Raw genomic sequence first — 18,744 nt, forward strand, 5'->3', positions numbered from 1 at the left:
CATCCGCAAAAAGACAAAACTTTACCCTCAATCCCTTCTGTAATGTCTCTTATGAAGATATTGAACAGGACCAGTCCAAACACTGATCCTTGCAGCACTCCGCTTAACACTGCTGTCTCTTCAGAATAGGTTCCAGTTACCATTACACGCTGTCTTCTATCCGTCAACCAGTTTGTAATCCACGACACCACCTTGGCACTCACTCCCGAGCTTCTCATTTTATTCACAAGCCTCCTATACAGGACCGTATCAAAAGCTTTGCTGAAATCCAAGTAGATCACATCGAGCGCTCTTCCTTGATCCAATTCTTTAGTCACCCAATTGAAAAAATCAATCAGATTTGTCAGACAGGACCTTCCCCTGGTGAATCCATGCTGCCTGGGGTCCTGCAATCCTCCTGACTGCAGACAGGTCACTATCCTTTCCTTCAGCAGAGTCTCCATTAATTTTCCCACCACCGAGGTGAGGGTAACTGGCCTGTAGTTTCCAGCCTCCTCTCTACTCCCATTCTTGTGAAGTGGAACCACCACCGCTCTTCTCCAATCTCTCTGCACCACTTCCACCTTCAGGGATCTATCGAACAAGTCTTGCAGTAGACCTGCCAGCACATTTCTGAACTCCCTCAGCATCCTGTGATGAATCTTATCAGGCCCCATGACTGTCTATTTTCAGTTTTCCTGCTCTTCCCATTCATTGTCTACTCCACCTTCTTCCAATGTCTTGTTAACTAGCAACGGTCCTTCTCCAGGGTCTTCTTTAGTGAACACAGAACTGAAGTATTTGTTTAATATTTCCGCTTTTTCTTTGTCTCTCTCTCCACACATTGATCCTTGTCACCTTTCAATTTCATTATACCACTTTGGACCTTTCACTGATGTACCTGAAAAATGTTTTGTCCCCTCTCTTTACCTCTTTGGCAATCCTTGTGTTGCTCTTTTTGGGATCCTTTATATTTCTTGAACGCTGTTCTTTTGCTTTTATTTTTTCAGCCACCTCCTTTGAAAACCAGATTGATTTCTTATTTCTCTTGCTTTTGTTGACTTTTCCAACATATAGATTTGTTGCCTTTGTAATTGTTCCTTTTAGTTTGGCCCATTGTTGTTCCACGTCTCTTATTTTTCCCAGTCTTTTTTCTACCTCCAGGTACTTCCCCATTTCAACAAAGTCTGTATTTTTGAAGTTCAAAACTTGGGTCTTCGTGTGACTTCTCCGTATCCTATTTGCAATATTAAACCATACTGTTTGATGATCACTGGTGCCGAGGTGGGCACCCACCCGGACATTAGAGACATTATCCCCATTGGTGAGCACTAAATCGAGTATAACTCCCTCCCTTGTGGGTTCCTTTATCGTTTGTTTTAACAGAGCCCCTTGCAGGGCATCTACTATCTCTCTACTACTGTTAGATTCCGCAGAAAGGATTCTCCAGTCTACATCCGGCAGATTAAAATCTCCAACAATCCCTTCTCCCTTCTTTCCCACCTTTTGGATGTCTTCAACCAGATCTCTGTCTAGTTCTTCCGTTTGAGTCGGAGGCATGTAAACCACGCCAGTAAAAATGAATAAACCATCATCATGGCCTGTTTGTGGCACTTGAGGACTGGAGTTCGCCATCACTGTCTTACTGAATTCCGTTTAGATGATACAAAGCTTGGTAATATGATGTGGGGAGGAGGGTGTAGCCAGGTGTTGGATTAAGTTTTTGGGAAGTTGTATGTCAGAGACATGGTTCACAGATTCTCATGATTGGGATACAGCTATACCAGGCTATAACATGTTAAGGACAGAGAGGACAGAAAAGGGGAAGGAGTAACTCTTTATGTCAAAAACAATATCCAAGCAACTGAACTAGAAGATGGGGGTAGAGAAAAAGAAGCATTATAGACTGTCCTAAGTCTATAATGCTTCTTTTTCTCTACCCCCATCTTCTAGTTCAGTTGCTTGGATATTGTTTTTGACATAAAGAGTTACTCCTTCCCCTTTTCTGTCCTCTCTGTCCTTAACATGTTATAGCCTGGTATAGCTGTATCCCAATCATGAGAATCTGTGAACCATGTCTCTGACATACAACTTCCCAAAAACTTAATCCAACACCTGGCTACACCCTCCTCCCCACATCATATTACCAAGCTTTGTATCATCTAAACGGAATTCAGTAAGACAGTGATGGCGAACTCCAGTCCTCAAGTGCCACAAACAGGCCAGGTTTTAAGGATATCTACAATGAATATGCATGAGAAAGATTTGCATGCACTGCCTCCTTTCTATGCAAATCTTTATCATTAATATTCATTGTAGATATCCTGAAAACCTGGCCTGTTTTTGGCACTCGAGGACTGGAGTTCGCCATTCCTGCACTAGGAGGAGCTATAATAAGTCCTGAACTAACAAGCAAATAAAGAGATATAATTTTACGGTATTTTCATTAGTCTTTACCATTACTGGTACGGTAATCCCATTAGATTCCAACAAGAAAAAGGAGACAAGATCACCAGAAAAAAATAAATACCATGACAATAATATAAAAACAGTGTTGTCTACAGCTACAGAAACAGTGTTCTGCCTATTTAACCCATTACTGAGTTAAAGATGTCAATATCTCTTCTAGCTTTACTGTGCTAAACAATTTAACTTGACTCATCTCCAAATTATCCATACAACACTGTTGTGTAATTAGAGAAAATACAAACAAAAAAAAAGCTAAAGACCCAATTTTAAAAGGGCCACGCGTGTAAAAACCAGGGGTTATGCTCATGACTGGGCCTTGCGTGCCCCACCACATTTTAGAACAGGCCCAGCCACATGCGTATCCCCTGTTACGGGCAGAAGTGCTGGGCCCTACCAAAAGGGGCGGCAATTTAGCTGCTGTCTCAGGGAAGTGCGTGCCAGCAGCCAGCCGGTGCGTGGAATTTACTTCTACTCCCGAGGAGCAAGAAGTATGGGGGGGAAAAAAAAAAAAAAGAGAGGGATAGGTAGGGCTAAAGGAAAGTTCCCTCCCAGTCCACTTCTTAACTGGAGCAGACTGGGAGGGAACTGGGCAAAGGCCCGACTGCACCGCCTCGTGTATTTTCGAAAATTACCCATGTACGAGCGGATATCGTATTTTAAGATATGCGTGCGCTGCTGCGCGCATGTTACAGAATGATTGTGTCCGTGTGCGCGCGCTCGTTTAAAAATCCACCTTGAAGTCTTTCTACCCAAATAACAACTGACCTGTGGAAGGGGGGGCGGGGCGGATGTACTAAAGGGCTCTGCTCAAGTGGAGGGCAATCGACACAGGCTTAGTTTACCCAAGTAACATTTCTTTGAGAACTGCCCTCCTCAGAGCACCTGCAAAGAGCACATGCGGGGTTCACAACGTGTTTTATTTTTAGCTGTGCTCAAAAAAAAAAAAAAAATATATATATATATATAGAGGAGCTCCTTTGGGAGTTTCTAAATTGAAGCAATAAAACAGCGTGCGATACTTAGGTATTTAAAAAAAAAAAAAAACTTGCTATTTTTCCCCCCTCCCCACACAAATAAGTGCAAAGTTCATGGGCGCTTTTAGTATGCAAGCTTTGTGCAAACTAATTTTTCAAAGAGAAAAACTTACCTGTGTCGTTAACCCTTTGAGGGGCCGATGCAATAAAGTGCGCTCGGCCTGCCGCACAGGTTAATGAGCGGTCGGGAACGCTACACTAACACCCGATGCAATGAAGGGATGAGTGCGTCCAAAACACGAGCTAACAAACAAACAACTGTGCAGCCGAAGGCACTCATCACAAGTACATTTCATGTAAATCAATCAGGCTGTCATTCCCCCCCTGGCACCCAACACACACTTTTTAACCTGGCAGATTTAAACGCCAGCCCCAGAGCTACCATTAAGTTATTCGCGAGTCATGAGCTTATGAAAAAAAAAAAAATAAATATATATATATATATATATATATATATTTTCCTCTGTGGTTCTCCACAGAAAACAGTAGATCTACTAAGGAATTAATGAAATGGATCGTTTACAAAAAAAAAAAACAACCTATTTCCTGGAAGCACGATATACAAGCTCCAGGCCGATTTCACCCCTTCTGTGTGTGTATATTGTGCATCCAGAAAAGTTTGGGGTTTTTTTTAATTGATATTTTCATTAATTCTTTAGCTGATGTTTAATGGATCTAGCGGTTTCTACAGTTTGTATTGAGGGCCCATAGCAATAAGCGCACAGTCACGTTTCCTGGGCGCTAGGGACGCACAATTTCTCCCTGGTGCGTCCCTTTTTAACGCGTCAGCTCATTTAAATGCCGCACGGGGCACCCAGGAGGTGGCTGTGCGCGTGTTAAATAAAATGGGTGCCCAGTACGGGCGCCCGTCCTCCTGCATCGGCCGGTGACGATTACATGCGGAGGACAAGCGCACTCTGCGACCAGGCGGGTTCTGGGAAAGTTGTCCCCTTGGTGTCTATGGGTAAAAATGCTCAGTACATTTGGTCCTAAATAAAGTGAAAAAAACAAACACAAACAAACAAAAATGTAAAAGCACAGGCCCAAAAGATTGGGGGGGGGGGGGGGGGGTTGAAAGGCATTTTATCAGGCAAAATGTCCTGACCCAAAAAAATATTTATTTTAAACCCTTAAAAATATGAGCCCTGAAACACGGCCAAGAGCACAGGTACTGCTAGCGACATTTAAAAAGGGGGGGGGGGGGGGGACTCCTGTGAGCGCGTGCGGCTCAGGGGAGTAAAACGGCACTCACACGGGGGATCTTCGGCTCTGCAGGCATCCTTATGCCCCTGCTTGGCCACCCACCAAAAACGGCAGCAGGTAAAAACGTGCCGCTTTTGGGGGTTGTTTTTTTTAAACACGCAGATCCTGTGGCTCCCAATCTTCTAAACAAAATTGAATACTATCGCCATGTGTTGTTTGCTTTAATAATCTCGTGCTTTAAAAGCACCCATGGAGGTCACAACTACACAGACTATTTGAAACTTGCTCCCTAAAAGGATTTAAACAGAACCCATTACTCCCCCCCCCCCCCCAGAAGCTTTTGCCATCACCAGGCTCAGATGCACTATTTCACTTCCACAAGCCCAGTGCCGTGCTGCCACCTTTTGGAAGGTTCTGCACTTAACGCTGGCCCAGGCTCTTGTAAGCTGCCAAAATAACATCTGAGAAAGCCAGGACCTGCGAGAGCAGGAGCGCACGCCCACTCGGAAATTTGCAAATCAAACAAACAATCTGCGTACAAACTAGCGATGCAAAAAAAAAAAAAAAAAGAGAGAGAGACTGTTTACTCTGCCCTTCCAGATTCTGCTTCATGAGACATTTGCATTGGTGTTCTCTGGGGGCAACCATCCCTGCGCACAGAACAATGCGCTGCAACAAGTGAAATCTTTAGGATTTGCATTTTCAAAACATGATGATTTTCATTTTCTTCCACCCAAGAGATAGACGACATTAGCTTTCCTTAATTTCAACACAACTTGGCATTCTGTTCAGATATTCTTTTTTCTTGAGGCACTAAATGGGAAAGCCCTGAGTAAGGCCCCCGTGTCAGCTTTCAAACCAGGAGACAGACGGAGCCTACAGTGGTGGTCTCTCTTCTCTTCATACCACAGATTCACAGAAGACCGTGGAGCACTCACTTGCAAATCCAAGAACATGGTATATATACCTAATCCAGTGTGAGAAATGCCCCAACAAGCAGGAGATGGGAGAAACCACACAGGTCCTCCAAACCAGGATGAGCAACCATCAACACACTATATCCAACAAATAGTCCACTAAATCTAAGGCTTATTTACATTATTCCTTAAACATAACTTTAAAAAGAGAAAAAAAACAAAACAAAACATGAGAACTGAAATATTTCTACATCTATCAGATTCAAAACATCATGGGCTGAACAGAGACACTGTCTGTATGTTATTTTATGTTTTAATTTATTTAAAAATTATTCTATACTGCTTTACAGATCAAAAAAAAAAAAAAAATCACCCAAGGTGGTGTACAACCAAACATACAAACAAAATACAACAGTAACATAAAATTAAAAACCAACACCCCCCATAACAAAGTAAACAATAAAACAAACCAAAATATCAAACTAGCAGAACCCTACTATAATTTCAACTTCAAATAATCTCTAGACTAACCTACCTCAGCTTCAGGAATGTTACAAATTGCAATAAAAAGCAGGAAAATATACTGTATCAAGTTTTTGCTGCAATTGTTTGGTTATCCGCATGTAAAAAAAACAGAACCCAAATGGTCTCAAAAACTCATATCCTACAATAGCATCTCTGGGGCATTCTTGGGTTGGTCCAATAAAAAGATACCTCAGCCCATGAAGGATCCAGAGTCTCTCCTACAAATTTCAGAAAGTTAAAAAAATAATAAGAAGCACCCACAAGCATGCCACAAAAACATTCGCAGTGAAATTTCAGCCCATGATGAAACAATGGCTGAGCCATTTAACCGATCAGATGATATCCTCTGAGGATTGTGTTTCATGAAGCGTGAATACAAAGCGCACGCAAGACACCAAAATGGTAAATAAAAGCGATGTCCCCGAGCTGTCACATGTGTGGCACCAGTGCTGCAAAGGGAACATGCTTAGAAAAAAAAAAGCCAGAAACCCAGCAAAGGGGGAGGGAGAGGGGGAGAAGCAGAGAAGAAAACAAAACGACACAAGATTTGCAAGCGTGCCAGTGACCACACAGCGATGGACGCTCGGCAAAATAAGGGAAAAGGCCACGCCTCACCTCAGGTTGAACTTGCGATCTTCATCGCTGCCAAGCTCCTGCAACGGAAAGAGAAAATAAAAAAAGCCATGAAATATCCCCCTGGCATTCCACATTCTGGTATTATTTACAATCAACCAAACAGCTAGGAGTGTTTTAGGAATTAAATAGGGAGAACCAGAAGACCAGAGACCCAAGTTTCAGTGCATGATGGTTAACTCCAGGGGTGATTTTGTGGCAGATCACTCACCTGAAAGCTTTCTGAACTCACTTCCTTGTCCCCGTTGCAGCTGGAGTAGAAGGTGAAGACCATGGCTGGCCCTGACCTGGTGCCTTTAGTTTTCCTGTTTTTTTTAAACTCTTAAAGAAAACTACCACTGATGAACTGACTGTGTGTGCTTCGACTAAGTCCCTCAAACTCCTCACGGTCTTCCTCTTGCATTTAAAAGCAACATAACATTACAAGACAACTGCTAGCACCTAAAGGCTCGATTCACTTAGACTTAGAAAAAACGTTTCCATCAGAAAATTATTTGTTGACATTGGTGAATAAAAATATAAAATCCTATGTTTAAAAATAAATAAGAGGCTCAGGGGTTCTGCGTGTCTCAGAGAAAGTCACAAACATCATTTCAAAACTCCTGCAAGTACCTTGGCCTCTCAGTTGGGCCGATGCAGTATGATGCGCTCGACCGAGCGCACTGTAAGCCCCCATTTGGCCGTGCGTTTGACGCACTATTTTTACCCCTTATACAGTAAGGGGTGAACCACCCCCCCCAAAACTAACAGCGCCCGCAACATGCAAATGCATGTTGATGGCCCTATTAGTTATTCCCATGCAATTCAGAAAGTAAAGTGTGCAGCCAAGCTGCACATTTTACTCTCAGAAATTAACTCCTGCCAAAGGCTGGCGTTAATTTCGGCCGGCACCGGGAAAGTGTACAGAAAAGTAGAAAAAACTGGTTTTCTGTACACCCTCCGACATAATATCATAGCGATATTAAGTCGGAGGCCCCAAAAATTAAAAAAAAAAAAAAAAAAGTTTAAATCTGCCCATGGGTTGGAAAACGGACGCTCAATTTTGCCAGCGTACATTTTCCGAACCCATGGCTGTCAGCGGGTTCGACAACAGACGCCAGTAAAATTGAGCGTCGGCTGTCAAACCCGCTGACAGCCACCACTTCTATCAATAAGGAGGCGCTAGGGACGTGCTAGTGTCCCTAGCGCCTCCTTATTACCGCGGACCCTAATTTGCATAACTTTCCTTAGTAAATTGTGCGCCCAGGAGAGTAGCCTGGGTGTGCGTCGGGAGAGCGGGCACTCGCCGCATGGTTTACTGTATCGGCCCAAGTAATGGCCACTAGTTTCCAGTACCCAGGACTTTGGGTTCCAGAGAGATACAGAAGATCTACTGGCCACAGGCAAGTGGCCGACCAGGAACCTCCACAAGGCCAATTTCCCTACCAAGGAAGTGAAGATCTTGGTCCACAAGGTAGCCTCACATTGGCCCTATTTCTATGGGGGGGCACTCTAGATATCTACTGAGAATAATGTCACGATCTGGCATGAAGTCCTGCTGGAAACAGCACGGATGTGCTATGCAGGAGAGGTGGAGGAACTGAAGCACAAGTGGAAAGAAGCTGCACCATCCTGGAAAGTTTATGGACCGTGCCAGGATGGTGCGGCAGTCCAGAGGAAGGTCACCACTTTCAAAAATCAGCTCAAAACCCCCTCGAACTCATCTTGGCCGAATAGAGTTTCCCCAAGGCTGGAAGCAGGATTGCACTTGCAGCCTGGCGAGGGATAAAGCATAAACCAAAAGCAATCTTGCATGCGACAGGTCAGAAGGAATGACTGCATGTTAAGGAAAGGGACATCAGAAATGTCATGTTCCACAAGGCAGGCCATGATTGGAAAGAAATGTACTATAAAATACTCGATATATGCTCCAAGTTTCATAATCAATATTCACATGCAACAACAATAGCTTACGGTACCATCTGTGATGGAACTACATGACCCAATGAAGCCTCCATGCTCCCCCAATTTGACTCTCATGACATTATTGTTATGTGTATGTGTTATTAGGCTCATTGTTAAGTGTGGTTTTGCATGCAAAGAGGTGAAAACAAACTGACATTACATTACATCTCTCTCCAGAAAAAAAAAAGACATTTTCAGAGAGACCTGAAGGCAGAACTCCTGATAGGATTTCTAATCGCTTCCAGCATTCGTCTGCTGCACAGCTCCCATCCCTTACACATCCTTCACGTATTTGAGATACGGCTCCAAAGGAGAGCTCCTCCTCCTGAGGTATTCAGGGGATGGAAGGGCTCACCCTTTTATCTAGATTGCAGTCTTTGCTGCCGCATCACCCGACTCTATCCCAAAGGGAAGGTCTAGGCCAAAGCTTCCTGTATGCAAGTCAAGCCTTGGGTGCAACCAGTGCAGACATGAGCAACATTGCCAAATTCACCGTTAGGTATTTTCACAGCCACAAAGGAAAGGTGGCAGCAGCATCCAGCTGGGAATTTTCACAAATCAGTGGCTGCCTAGCCTGGGCTCCCGAGACCCACAGGATCAAGAAGCAGCAGTGCAGGAAATAAGGAATTTGCCTTTCAGACCCTTCACTGGGGGTCATGCCAGAGGTAGGCCAGACAGACAGTGTCGGAGCTTGTCCTCTGCCTCTTCTCTCCTGTTTCTGGCCAGGGAGCTTCAAGAACCAGAAGACCTCTAGCAGAGGTTCAGGAACTGTGGCTGGGAGGAGCGCAGCATTACTTCCCTAGCGCCCCACTGATCCTTCAGTCTTCCGCTTTTACAATGGAGGATTTTATCAGCTTTACTGCACGCCTCCCTAATATTAATTTGTTCTGCAGCCTTTGCGAGTAGTTGTGCATCAGCGTTGGTAGTCCTGTACACTGGCAATGAAAGGGCTTTTGATGGTGCGTCACTACAAGTGGGTCTCCTCTCCTCTGGACAACCTGCCTGCAACGGTGCCTGGAGAATTCTTTAATTCCATCCAGTCTGCTAGAATGCAAAGTAATGCATGGAGCGGGAGTTTGCCACATTTAACCCAGAGTGCTTTTATTTTTTTTAACGTGTCTTTGGAGGCTTGCAAGAGTTTTTTGCAAGGCCTGCACATTTCCTCCTCCCCAAAAACCATGTGGCAGAGGTATTGGCCCATGCAGGAGGTCATCGGCAGATGACATCAGCAAAGGAAGAGGAGGCGAGCAGCAGTGCCCCCTGGAAAGACAAGAGACGAGTGGGCAGGAGGGAGCAGAGAGACTGCTGGGGAGGAGAGACTGCTGGAGAGGAGAGACTGCTAGGGATGGGGAACGGGTTGAGAGATAGAAAACAGCATGGGGTGGAGAGGAGAGACGGGAAGGCACCAGTGTATGTGCCTGTTGGGAGGAAGGCTTGAGGGGAAAGAAAGAAATTCACCAGTGGGGGAGGAAGAGAGAGAAGGCAGGGCTACCAATTCACCCCTCAAAGTCGACCCTGCATCTTTCTTTCTAGACAAAAGGCTCTGGGGGTTTTGTCACTGCACAGGCTCTGGCTTTATGAAATGAAGATTTGTCTTCCCCAGACTGGGGGCACTGCTTTGACAGAGGATGGAGGAGAGTTTATCCTGCGATGCGAACCCTAGTGGGATGAAAGCATCAGAAAGAAAGAGGAGAGGGGTCAGGAAAGCACATTCATTTGTGAAGCCTGGCAAGCAACCAAAGCTGAGGGAGACTCTGGTTTTCAGTACAGAAAGAGCGTACGGACACAGCGCACGACTTCATGGGGGGGGGGGGGGGGGGGAGAGGAGATTTCCTAGCGATTACAGCAGGAGCTGCATGAGTGCCGAGCCACTCCCCTGCATGAGTGCCAAGTACTCCCCTTTGTGCTCTCAGCTGCAGGAGTGAAGCAGTATTTGTGTGAATGAATGTCAGTGGTAGTGGGCACAAATGGCACGTAGTTGGTTCGCCTCCTGCCCAAGCCAAATGTATTTTTTTCAGGCCCATAGCAAATGCATTTTCTTTTTCTGTCCAACATTTCTTGACTACCTTGCTTTTATGACGGCTCCTCTCATTATTTACTCTCCAGTGGCCAAAAAAAAACCCCACACCCACAATTGGGTGAAACTGAGCTCTCAGTTAGTAGTTAAAACAAACAAAATGATTAAGATTACCATTTTTGGTTGTGATTTTTAAATTTTATGACCAAGAAGAAATGTGTACAAAGTTTTGAGAAACCTTAGACTTAGTTGTTCTCACAATTGGAAATGCTACATAAATCAAAAAAAGGGAAAAAAAAAAAGTGTGGATCTTCATTAGAGCCTCACACGCTGTCACATGAACAAGGGCGCAAACAGCTAGGGCACTCATAACACAGAAGACGACAACGAGAGAATACTCCAAGAGCTGCAAAACTTCGCAAATGGTGCTTCCAACACCTAAAACAACAAAGAGTGCACGCCCTTTGCCACAACACGCATTATTTGGTGCTATTAGGATGCAAAACACCATTTGTGAAGTTTCTGTGCATTTGTACCAAATAAATATTTTGTGCATAGTTTTTCCACATGCAAAATTTTATTCAAATAGTTTATGAGCTGCTGGAATGCAAAATCATGCAAATCAGTGCCTGAATATTAGCACGTAGTAAACTACATGCAAAACTGGGTTAGCAAAACATTTTTCACATACACAAAAAAAAATACACTTACTATATACCTCAATGAAGGTTCATTTGCATAGGCAGAAAAACAGTATGCGAAACTCTAAATAGTGCATGCAAAATCCTCATTGATGATCTGGCTTTTTATTATGTACATGACTTGTGGTTTAACAAAACAACAGTGCTGCTTAGCATGCTCCAAAGTGAACGTGCATGGTCTTTGGATCTGTGACAATTTTAATTTTTTCCCCTGGGTCGTGTTTCACTGCCTTTTTTTTGTTTTGGTTTTTGGAGGGTTTTTTTTTTACACTTTCTTGGAATAAAAAGGTGCATTTTTTTTAAACTATTTTTGATCACACCCATTGAGGCTCATGTACTAATGTGAGCCATTACAAATAGCTAATGACAACACACACATTTACATGGATATCATAAATCTGAACTCAATTATTTCAATCATACAATTAAATTTAACAAATCATCATTTCTGCCTCATACTAAAAACGACCCACTAGGACAGAGATTTCGAGGTGATTGTGTCCACAGACCATACTTAACAGTGCAAGAGAGCTAGAGGGATGCCAGGATGCATAGGGAAAGGCATAACCAGGATAAAATAGGAGGTACTAATGCTTCTCTAAAAGCCATTAGCAAGGCCCCAGCTAGGGTCCAATTTACTAAGCTTTTTCCCCACAAAGAATGGTTGAAAAGCCATAGTAAATCAGACCCCTAGAATAGTGTGTCCAGTTGTGGATGCTGAGAAAGGATATGAAAGTGAAGTAGGGTGTACACCAAAAGCTATTATACATGCGACTAATAAGAAGAGACAGGAGATTAGATAGAGACATTCAAATACCTCACAGATATAAATGAACAATGAGCAAACCTTTTTTGAGAGAAAAGAAATCTCATCATTAAGATCATCCACTGGTACCCAAGGACTGGAGAGTGGCCAACGTAACACCAAGATTTAAAAAAAGGCTCGGGGGAGATCCGGGAAATTATAGACCAGTGAGCCAGGCTTCAGGGCCAGGAGAATTGTGAAAACTATTCTAAAGAATAAAATCACAGAACATATAGAAAGACATGGTTTAATGGGACACAGTCAGCATGGATTTACCCAAGGGAAGTCTTGCCTCACAAATCTGCTTCACTTTTTGGAAGGGGTTAATAAACATGTGGATAAAGGTGAACCGGTAGATGTAGTGTATTTGGATTTTCAAAAGGTGTTTGACAAAACCTCTCATGAGAGGCTTCTAAGAAAACTAAAACGTCATGGGATAGGAGGCAATGTCCTTTTGTAGATTGCAAGCTAGTTAAAAGACAGGAAACAGAGAGTAGGATTAAATGGTCAGTTTTCACAGTGGAGAGAGGTAAACAGTGGAGTGCCTCAGGGATCTGTACTTGGACCGGTGCTTTTTTGCTATATTTATAAATGATTTGGAAAGGAGAACAATGAGTGAGGTGATCAAATTTGTAGAGGACACAAAATTATTCAGGATAGTTAATCACAAGCAGATTGTGATAAATTGCAGGAGAATCTTGTGAGGCTAGAAGATTGGGCATCTAAACAGCAGATGAAATTTAATGTGAACACATGTAAGGTGATGCATATAGGGAAAAATAAACCCTTGCTGTAGTTACATGATGTTAGGTTTCATGTTAAAAGTTACCTCCCAAGTAAAAGATCTGGGAGTCATAGTTGATAATACATTGAAATCATCGGCTCAGAAATATTAAATAAATATTAAGTAAATACTTCAGTTCGGGGTTCACTAAAGAAGAACCTGGAGAAGGACCATTGCTGGTTGACAAGACCCTAGATGGGGATGGAGTAGATGAAACTCCGTTTACAGAAGAAAATGTATGGGAGGAGATAGGCAAACTGAAAGTGAACAAGATCATGAACCGGATGAGGTACATCTCAGGATACTGAGGGAGCTCAGAGACGCGAGGCGGGCCCACTGAAGGATATTTTCAATAAATCCCTGGAAACGGAAGTGGTGCCATAAGATTGGAGAAGAGCAGTGGTGGTCTTGCTTTACAAGAGTGGGAGCAGAGAGGAGGCTGGAAACTACAGGCCAGTTACCCTCACATCGGTGGTGGGAAAATTAATGGAGACTCTGCTGAAGGAAAGGATAGCGAACTATCTACAATCAGGTGGGTTGCTCAATCCAAGGCAGCTTGGATTCTCCAGGGGAAGGTCCTGTCAGACAAGTCGGATTGATTTTTTGATTGGGTGACTAGAGAATTGGATCAAGGAACAGCGCTCGATGTGATCTACTTGGATTTCAGCAAACCTTTTGATACAATTTCACGCAGGAGGCTTGTGAATAAAATTTGAAGCTTGGGAGTGAGCCCCAAGATGGTGGCGTGGATCACAAACTGGTTGACTGACAGAAGACAGCGTGTAATGGTAAAAGGAACCTGCTCTGAAGAGAGATCGGTGTTAAGTGGAGTGCCACAGGGATTGGTGCTGGGACTGATTCTGTTCAATATCTTTGTGAGCAACATTGCAGAAGGGAAGAAGGTAAAGTTTGTCTATTTGCAAAAGATACTTTGATCTGCAACAGAGTGGACACGCCTGAAGGAGTAGAGAGAATGAAAAGTGATTTAAGAAAGCCTGAAGAATGGTTGAAGATTTGGCAGCTGGTATTCAATGCCAAGAAGTGCAAAGTAATTCATCTGGGATGCAGTAATCCAAAAGAGCTGTATATGATAGAAAGTGAAAGGCTGATGAGCAAGGACCAAGAGAGGGATCTTGGGGTGATAGTGTCTGGTGATCTGAAGATGGCAAAGTAATGTGACAAGGCGATAGCTAAAGCCAGAAGAATAATGGGCTGCCTGGAGAGAGGAATAACTAGTAAGAAAAAAAAGAGGTGATAATCCCCTTGTACAGGTCCTTGGTGAGGCCTCACCTGGAGTACTGTGTTCAGTTCTGGAGACCTTATCTCAAAAGGAACAGAGACAGGACGGAGGTGGTCCAGAGAAGGCAACCAAAATGGTGTGGGGTCTGTATCTGAAGACTTATGAGGAGAGGCTGAAGGGTCTGAACATGTCTACCCTTGGAAGAGAGGAAGTGCAGAGGAGACCTTCAGGTAAGTAAATGGTTTTAATGATGCATGAACTTCAAACCTTTTTCCATTGGAAAGAAATCAGTAGAACTAGGGTTATCACAAAATGAAACTCCAGGGGGACGACTAGGAACCAATGTCAGGAAATATTTCACCAAGAATGGTGGATGCCTAGAATGCCCTTCCGGAGGAGGTGGTGAAGATGAAAACAGTAGAAATCCACAACAAATTAGGGAGCAAAGCGCTGCACTTCAAACATACATTAAACAAAGAAAGGAAGTGCAGTGATTTTTTAATGAGTCCCAATGACAACTTTAATGTTGAAATATTTTAAACTTTTAATGGCAGCAACTCCATTGCTTCACAGAGACACAATGTTTAAACAGGGTCCCCCGACACGGACCCGTGTTTCGCCACACGCGGCTGCATCGGGAGGGACAATTTTACAGCGGAATTCTTCAACATTCGGCATTCTTCAACTTCGGCAATGTACATTTGTACATATTCTGGTTGGCAAAGAGAGGTCCGTGTCGGGGGACCCAACATTGTGTCTCTGTGAAGCAATGGAGTTGCCGCCATTAAAAGTTTAAAATATTTCAACATTAAAGTTGTCATTGGGACTCATTAAAAAATCACTGCACTTCCTTTCTTTGTTTGAAGATGAAAACAGTGACAGAATTCAAAAGGGGCATGGGATAAACACTATGGATCCCCTAAAGGCTAGAGGATGGGAATGAGAAAAGTGTGCAGGGAGGGGGAGGGGTAACTTGCTGGTGCGGCGGTTTCTCTCCTCAGCAGAAGGCACCGGGATTACTACTCTTAACCAATAACCCTTGATGATTTTGATGCAACTGCAACATTGCCACCTGCTTCGATAGCAGGAGGAAAAGGGGAACTGGATTCAGACAACAACCAAGAGAGCCTCGACCTTTACAGTCTGGAGTAGATACACAGAAGGGAAAAAGCACAGGACTGCTCCTATGGCCAGATCTATAAGCAAAGCACGACAAGCAGCGCTGTCTGAATTTTCAAGAAAGCTCATCACCCACTAAAAAATGCTGCTGGGTGCAATTGTAATGGGCTTGGGGATAACTGCACGAAGCGGCAGTTACTACCATAAGAAGCTTGCTGGGCAGACTGGATGGAGCATTTGGTCCTTTTGTGCAGTCATTTCTGTTTCTATGTAAGTGTGCTTCGGCGGTTAAAAAAGAAAATGTCAGGAATTATTAGGAAAAGAATGCTGAATAAAACGGAAAATGTCATATTGCCTCTGTATCGCTCCATGGTGAGACCGCACCTTGAATACTGTGTACAATTCTGGTCGTCGCATCTCAAAAAAAGATATAATTGCGATGGAGAAGGTACAGAGAAGGGCGACCAAAATGATAAAGGGAATGGAACGGCTCCCCTACGAGGAAAGGCTAAAGAAGTTAAGGTTGTTCAGCTTGGAGATGAGATGGCTGAGGGAGATATTATAGAGGTCTACAAAATATGAGGGGACTATAATGGGTTAATGTAAATCAGTTCTTTACTCTTTCGGATAATACAAGAACCAGGTTACTTGTCATGAAGTTAGCTAGCAGCACATTTAAAACAAATCACAGAAAATTCTCTCTCATTTAATGCACAATTGAGCTCTGGAATTCATTGCCAGAGGATGTGGTTAAGGCAGTTAGTTTATCTGGGTTTAAAAAAGGTATGGACAAGTTCCTGGAGAAGTTCATAAACAGCTATCAGCCAAGCTGACTTAGGAAACAGCCACTGCTTGTTACTAGCATTAGTAACATGGGATCTATTTAATGCTTGGGTATTTGCCAGGTACTTGTATCCTGGACTGGAAACATGATGCTGAGCTTAATGGACCCTAGGTCTGACCCAGTATGCTAACTTCTTATGTTCTTAACAAGAGGTCATGATATGAAGCTTCAAGAGAACATAATCAAAAAATAATTCTTTACAGAAAGGATGGTGGATGAATGGAACGGCCTTGCAGTGATGGTGAGGTCAAAACCCAATAATGGAAATCAGGAAAATGTGGGATAAATACAGAGAATCCCTCCTGGTGAGGAAGTGAGGGAAAGCCAGAGAGTAAGTGTGGTCTATGGCACCAGGAATGAAGCAGAGCAGACTGGATGGGCCTTGTGGTTCTTACAGATTATATATTCCTACATTCTTCTTTCCCCTGGCAGAAGAAGAATGTTGCATGCATTGACACATTTTCTCCAGGAGAAATCAAGAGTCCAAACGTGAATCCCAACTATGGACTCAGCAGCACCAAATAGAATTTTCCTTCAACTAAAACTGATCTAAGACTGATGTAGAAAAAAAAAAAGGTGAGAACTGGCTTTAAAGAGACTCCCCAGCAAATAAATTTGGCATGAAGGTGTGAAAATGCACAGATCCCATAGGTGGAAGTTAGCAAATGGTGCAGTCAGGAAAGTGGCACTGGATGAACACTGGTATAGTAAAAATAAGATACATTCAACTATTTGGTTGAAGTGTGGGAGCATGTGAACCTCTAAGAGTGAGGGCAGGCCAGATCGTGAGGAAGATAACTGAAACCAAGGCCGGGATATGCTGCTCCTAGCATGTATTGGCTGTAGGGCACAGATTTTGAACAGTGATCGGAAAGAGAAACCCTGCAGTACTTGGCAGATGACCGCGGGGTGCGTGGGAGAGAGCACAAGCCCAGGGCAAACAAGCCGGCTACCGGTGCACATCGCCAGCTCCTTCCGGGGGTTGTTTCCGGTGCTTCGGGCTGGATCGGACCCTGTGCTCCCCGACCCCTTATGGCTATCTGGGGCGTCGCATTGGCTCCCCCCCCCCCCGGCTTCCCAGCACAGCATTCGCAACGGAGCCCGGACGCAGTCACGACTCTCCGGGAAGCAGACGCGCGCCGGCCTCGCTTCCTCTTCCCTCCCCCCCTCTCTCGCGCCTGTTTTCCGGCGAGCGGGAACACGCGCCGGGCTCCCCTCCTCCCCCGGCCTTTCCTGGGCTCTTCCTCGCGCCCCCCCCCCCGGAGCCCGGCTTACCTCGCTGGCGGAGGAGGCAGCGCTGGGGGTGGGGGAGCGCTGCAGCGTCACCAGGGCCATGGCTGGAGGAGGCCCGCCGGGCTCGCGCTGCTGCTGCTGTTAGCAGGTGGCGGTGCGCTCTCCGGGCCCGGGTTCGGTCCTCTTCTCCCTTTTCACGGTCGGAGGGCGCGAGCCGCCCCGAGCTCCATCACCTCCTCCTCCTGCCGCCGGTGCTGGTGCTGCTGCTCCCGGGCCGCCCGCAGCCCAGGCAGGGGTGGAGGTGGAGACGGCTCCCGCTGTGTCGCTGCTGCTTTAACCGGGGTCTCGCTTGCGCGCTCTCTCTCTCTCTTTCTGTCTGACAAAAACAAATCAGGTAGACGCGAACCGACTCCCCCCCCTCCCCGAGCCAGGAAGTAGAAGCCGCTTTCTTCCTCCGCAGTCTCGCCTCAGCCGCCCGGCAAGGCAACCGACGCAGCTTCTCTCTTTTTTTTTTCTTGCTTTCCTTTGTCCGAATGCAGCTTGTTAATTAAAAGACTGCAACTGTTTATGACGAGCAAAAAATATGCTTCAGCCTAAATTATTTTTTAATTAGGTCATTCCTCTTTACCGTGGAAAATCCCCGTTTTTTAACATCATTTTTCCCCTTTGCCTTTCCAGTGTGTTCATTCATTTCATTGCATTTTGTCCTTATTTGCTTATACAAGTGTCCTTACGTATGCCTTCCAGTTTCTGAAAAACCTAAATTGTGCGTTTGATCTTTGGGAATATTCTGTGTTGTGATTATTGTTATTAGAACCAAAGTGAAGAAAGGATTCATGTTTTGTTAAACAATGACATCTGCTGGGAAAACCAGGACAAAACAACTAGAAAGGATTAGGACAGTTGCACCGACTTCCACAATAATAAAGTTGTGTGTTTGCATACGATTAAAACCAAAACAAATAATTTTCTCATTGGTAAGATTCTTCTGGATGCCATCAAATGTTGGGAAATAGTCATTTATAAAATGTGGCAGAATCTGAAGGAAAATCTTGAAAGATTTAACACATTGGGCTTCCAGCTCAATCAGAACCAGGCTACACTACCATGAGCCTTCATTAACGGTGGCCCTGGTGGGGGAGGGGTTTTATAATCACCCTCCCAACTCAGCCCTGTCATCACAGTAATAGTTCTCAGCCAGGGGGCCACAAGCCACAGCCCCCTGCGGGGCCTGGATAACGCAGACCCTAAGTCTGGCCTCTAGGTGTCGCTGTTAAGTAATGGCTGAGACACTCCT

At 44.5% G+C, this 18,744-nt stretch overlaps 1 protein-coding gene across 4 annotated transcripts in view; it reads right to left on the reverse strand.

Moving 5' to 3' along the window:
• Window positions 1-17,960, reverse strand: part of SSH1 (slingshot protein phosphatase 1) — a 135,219-nt gene extending 117,259 nt beyond the window's left edge. For 2 of the 4 annotated variants that reach the window (XM_029619767.1, XM_029619766.1), the window contains exons 1-2: window positions 17,490-17,960; window positions 6,743-6,780 (exon numbers count right to left, since the gene is read on the reverse strand). In XM_029619767.1, the coding sequence (XP_029475627.1) occupies window positions 6,743-6,780; window positions 17,490-17,549 (98 nt within the window). In that variant the 5' untranslated portion in view covers window positions 17,550-17,960. Of the gene's footprint in view, window positions 1-6,742; window positions 6,781-17,489 lie in introns of those variants that run through there. The other 2 variants (XM_029619772.1, XM_029619771.1) reach the window with 2 other exon arrangements.
• Window positions 17,961-18,744: the final 784 nt, after the last annotated feature.

The sequence above is a fragment of the Rhinatrema bivittatum genome, chromosome 11, assembly GCF_901001135.1.
Source record: "Rhinatrema bivittatum chromosome 11, aRhiBiv1.1, whole genome shotgun sequence".
Lineage (NCBI taxonomy): Eukaryota > Metazoa > Chordata > Amphibia > Gymnophiona > Rhinatrematidae > Rhinatrema > Rhinatrema bivittatum.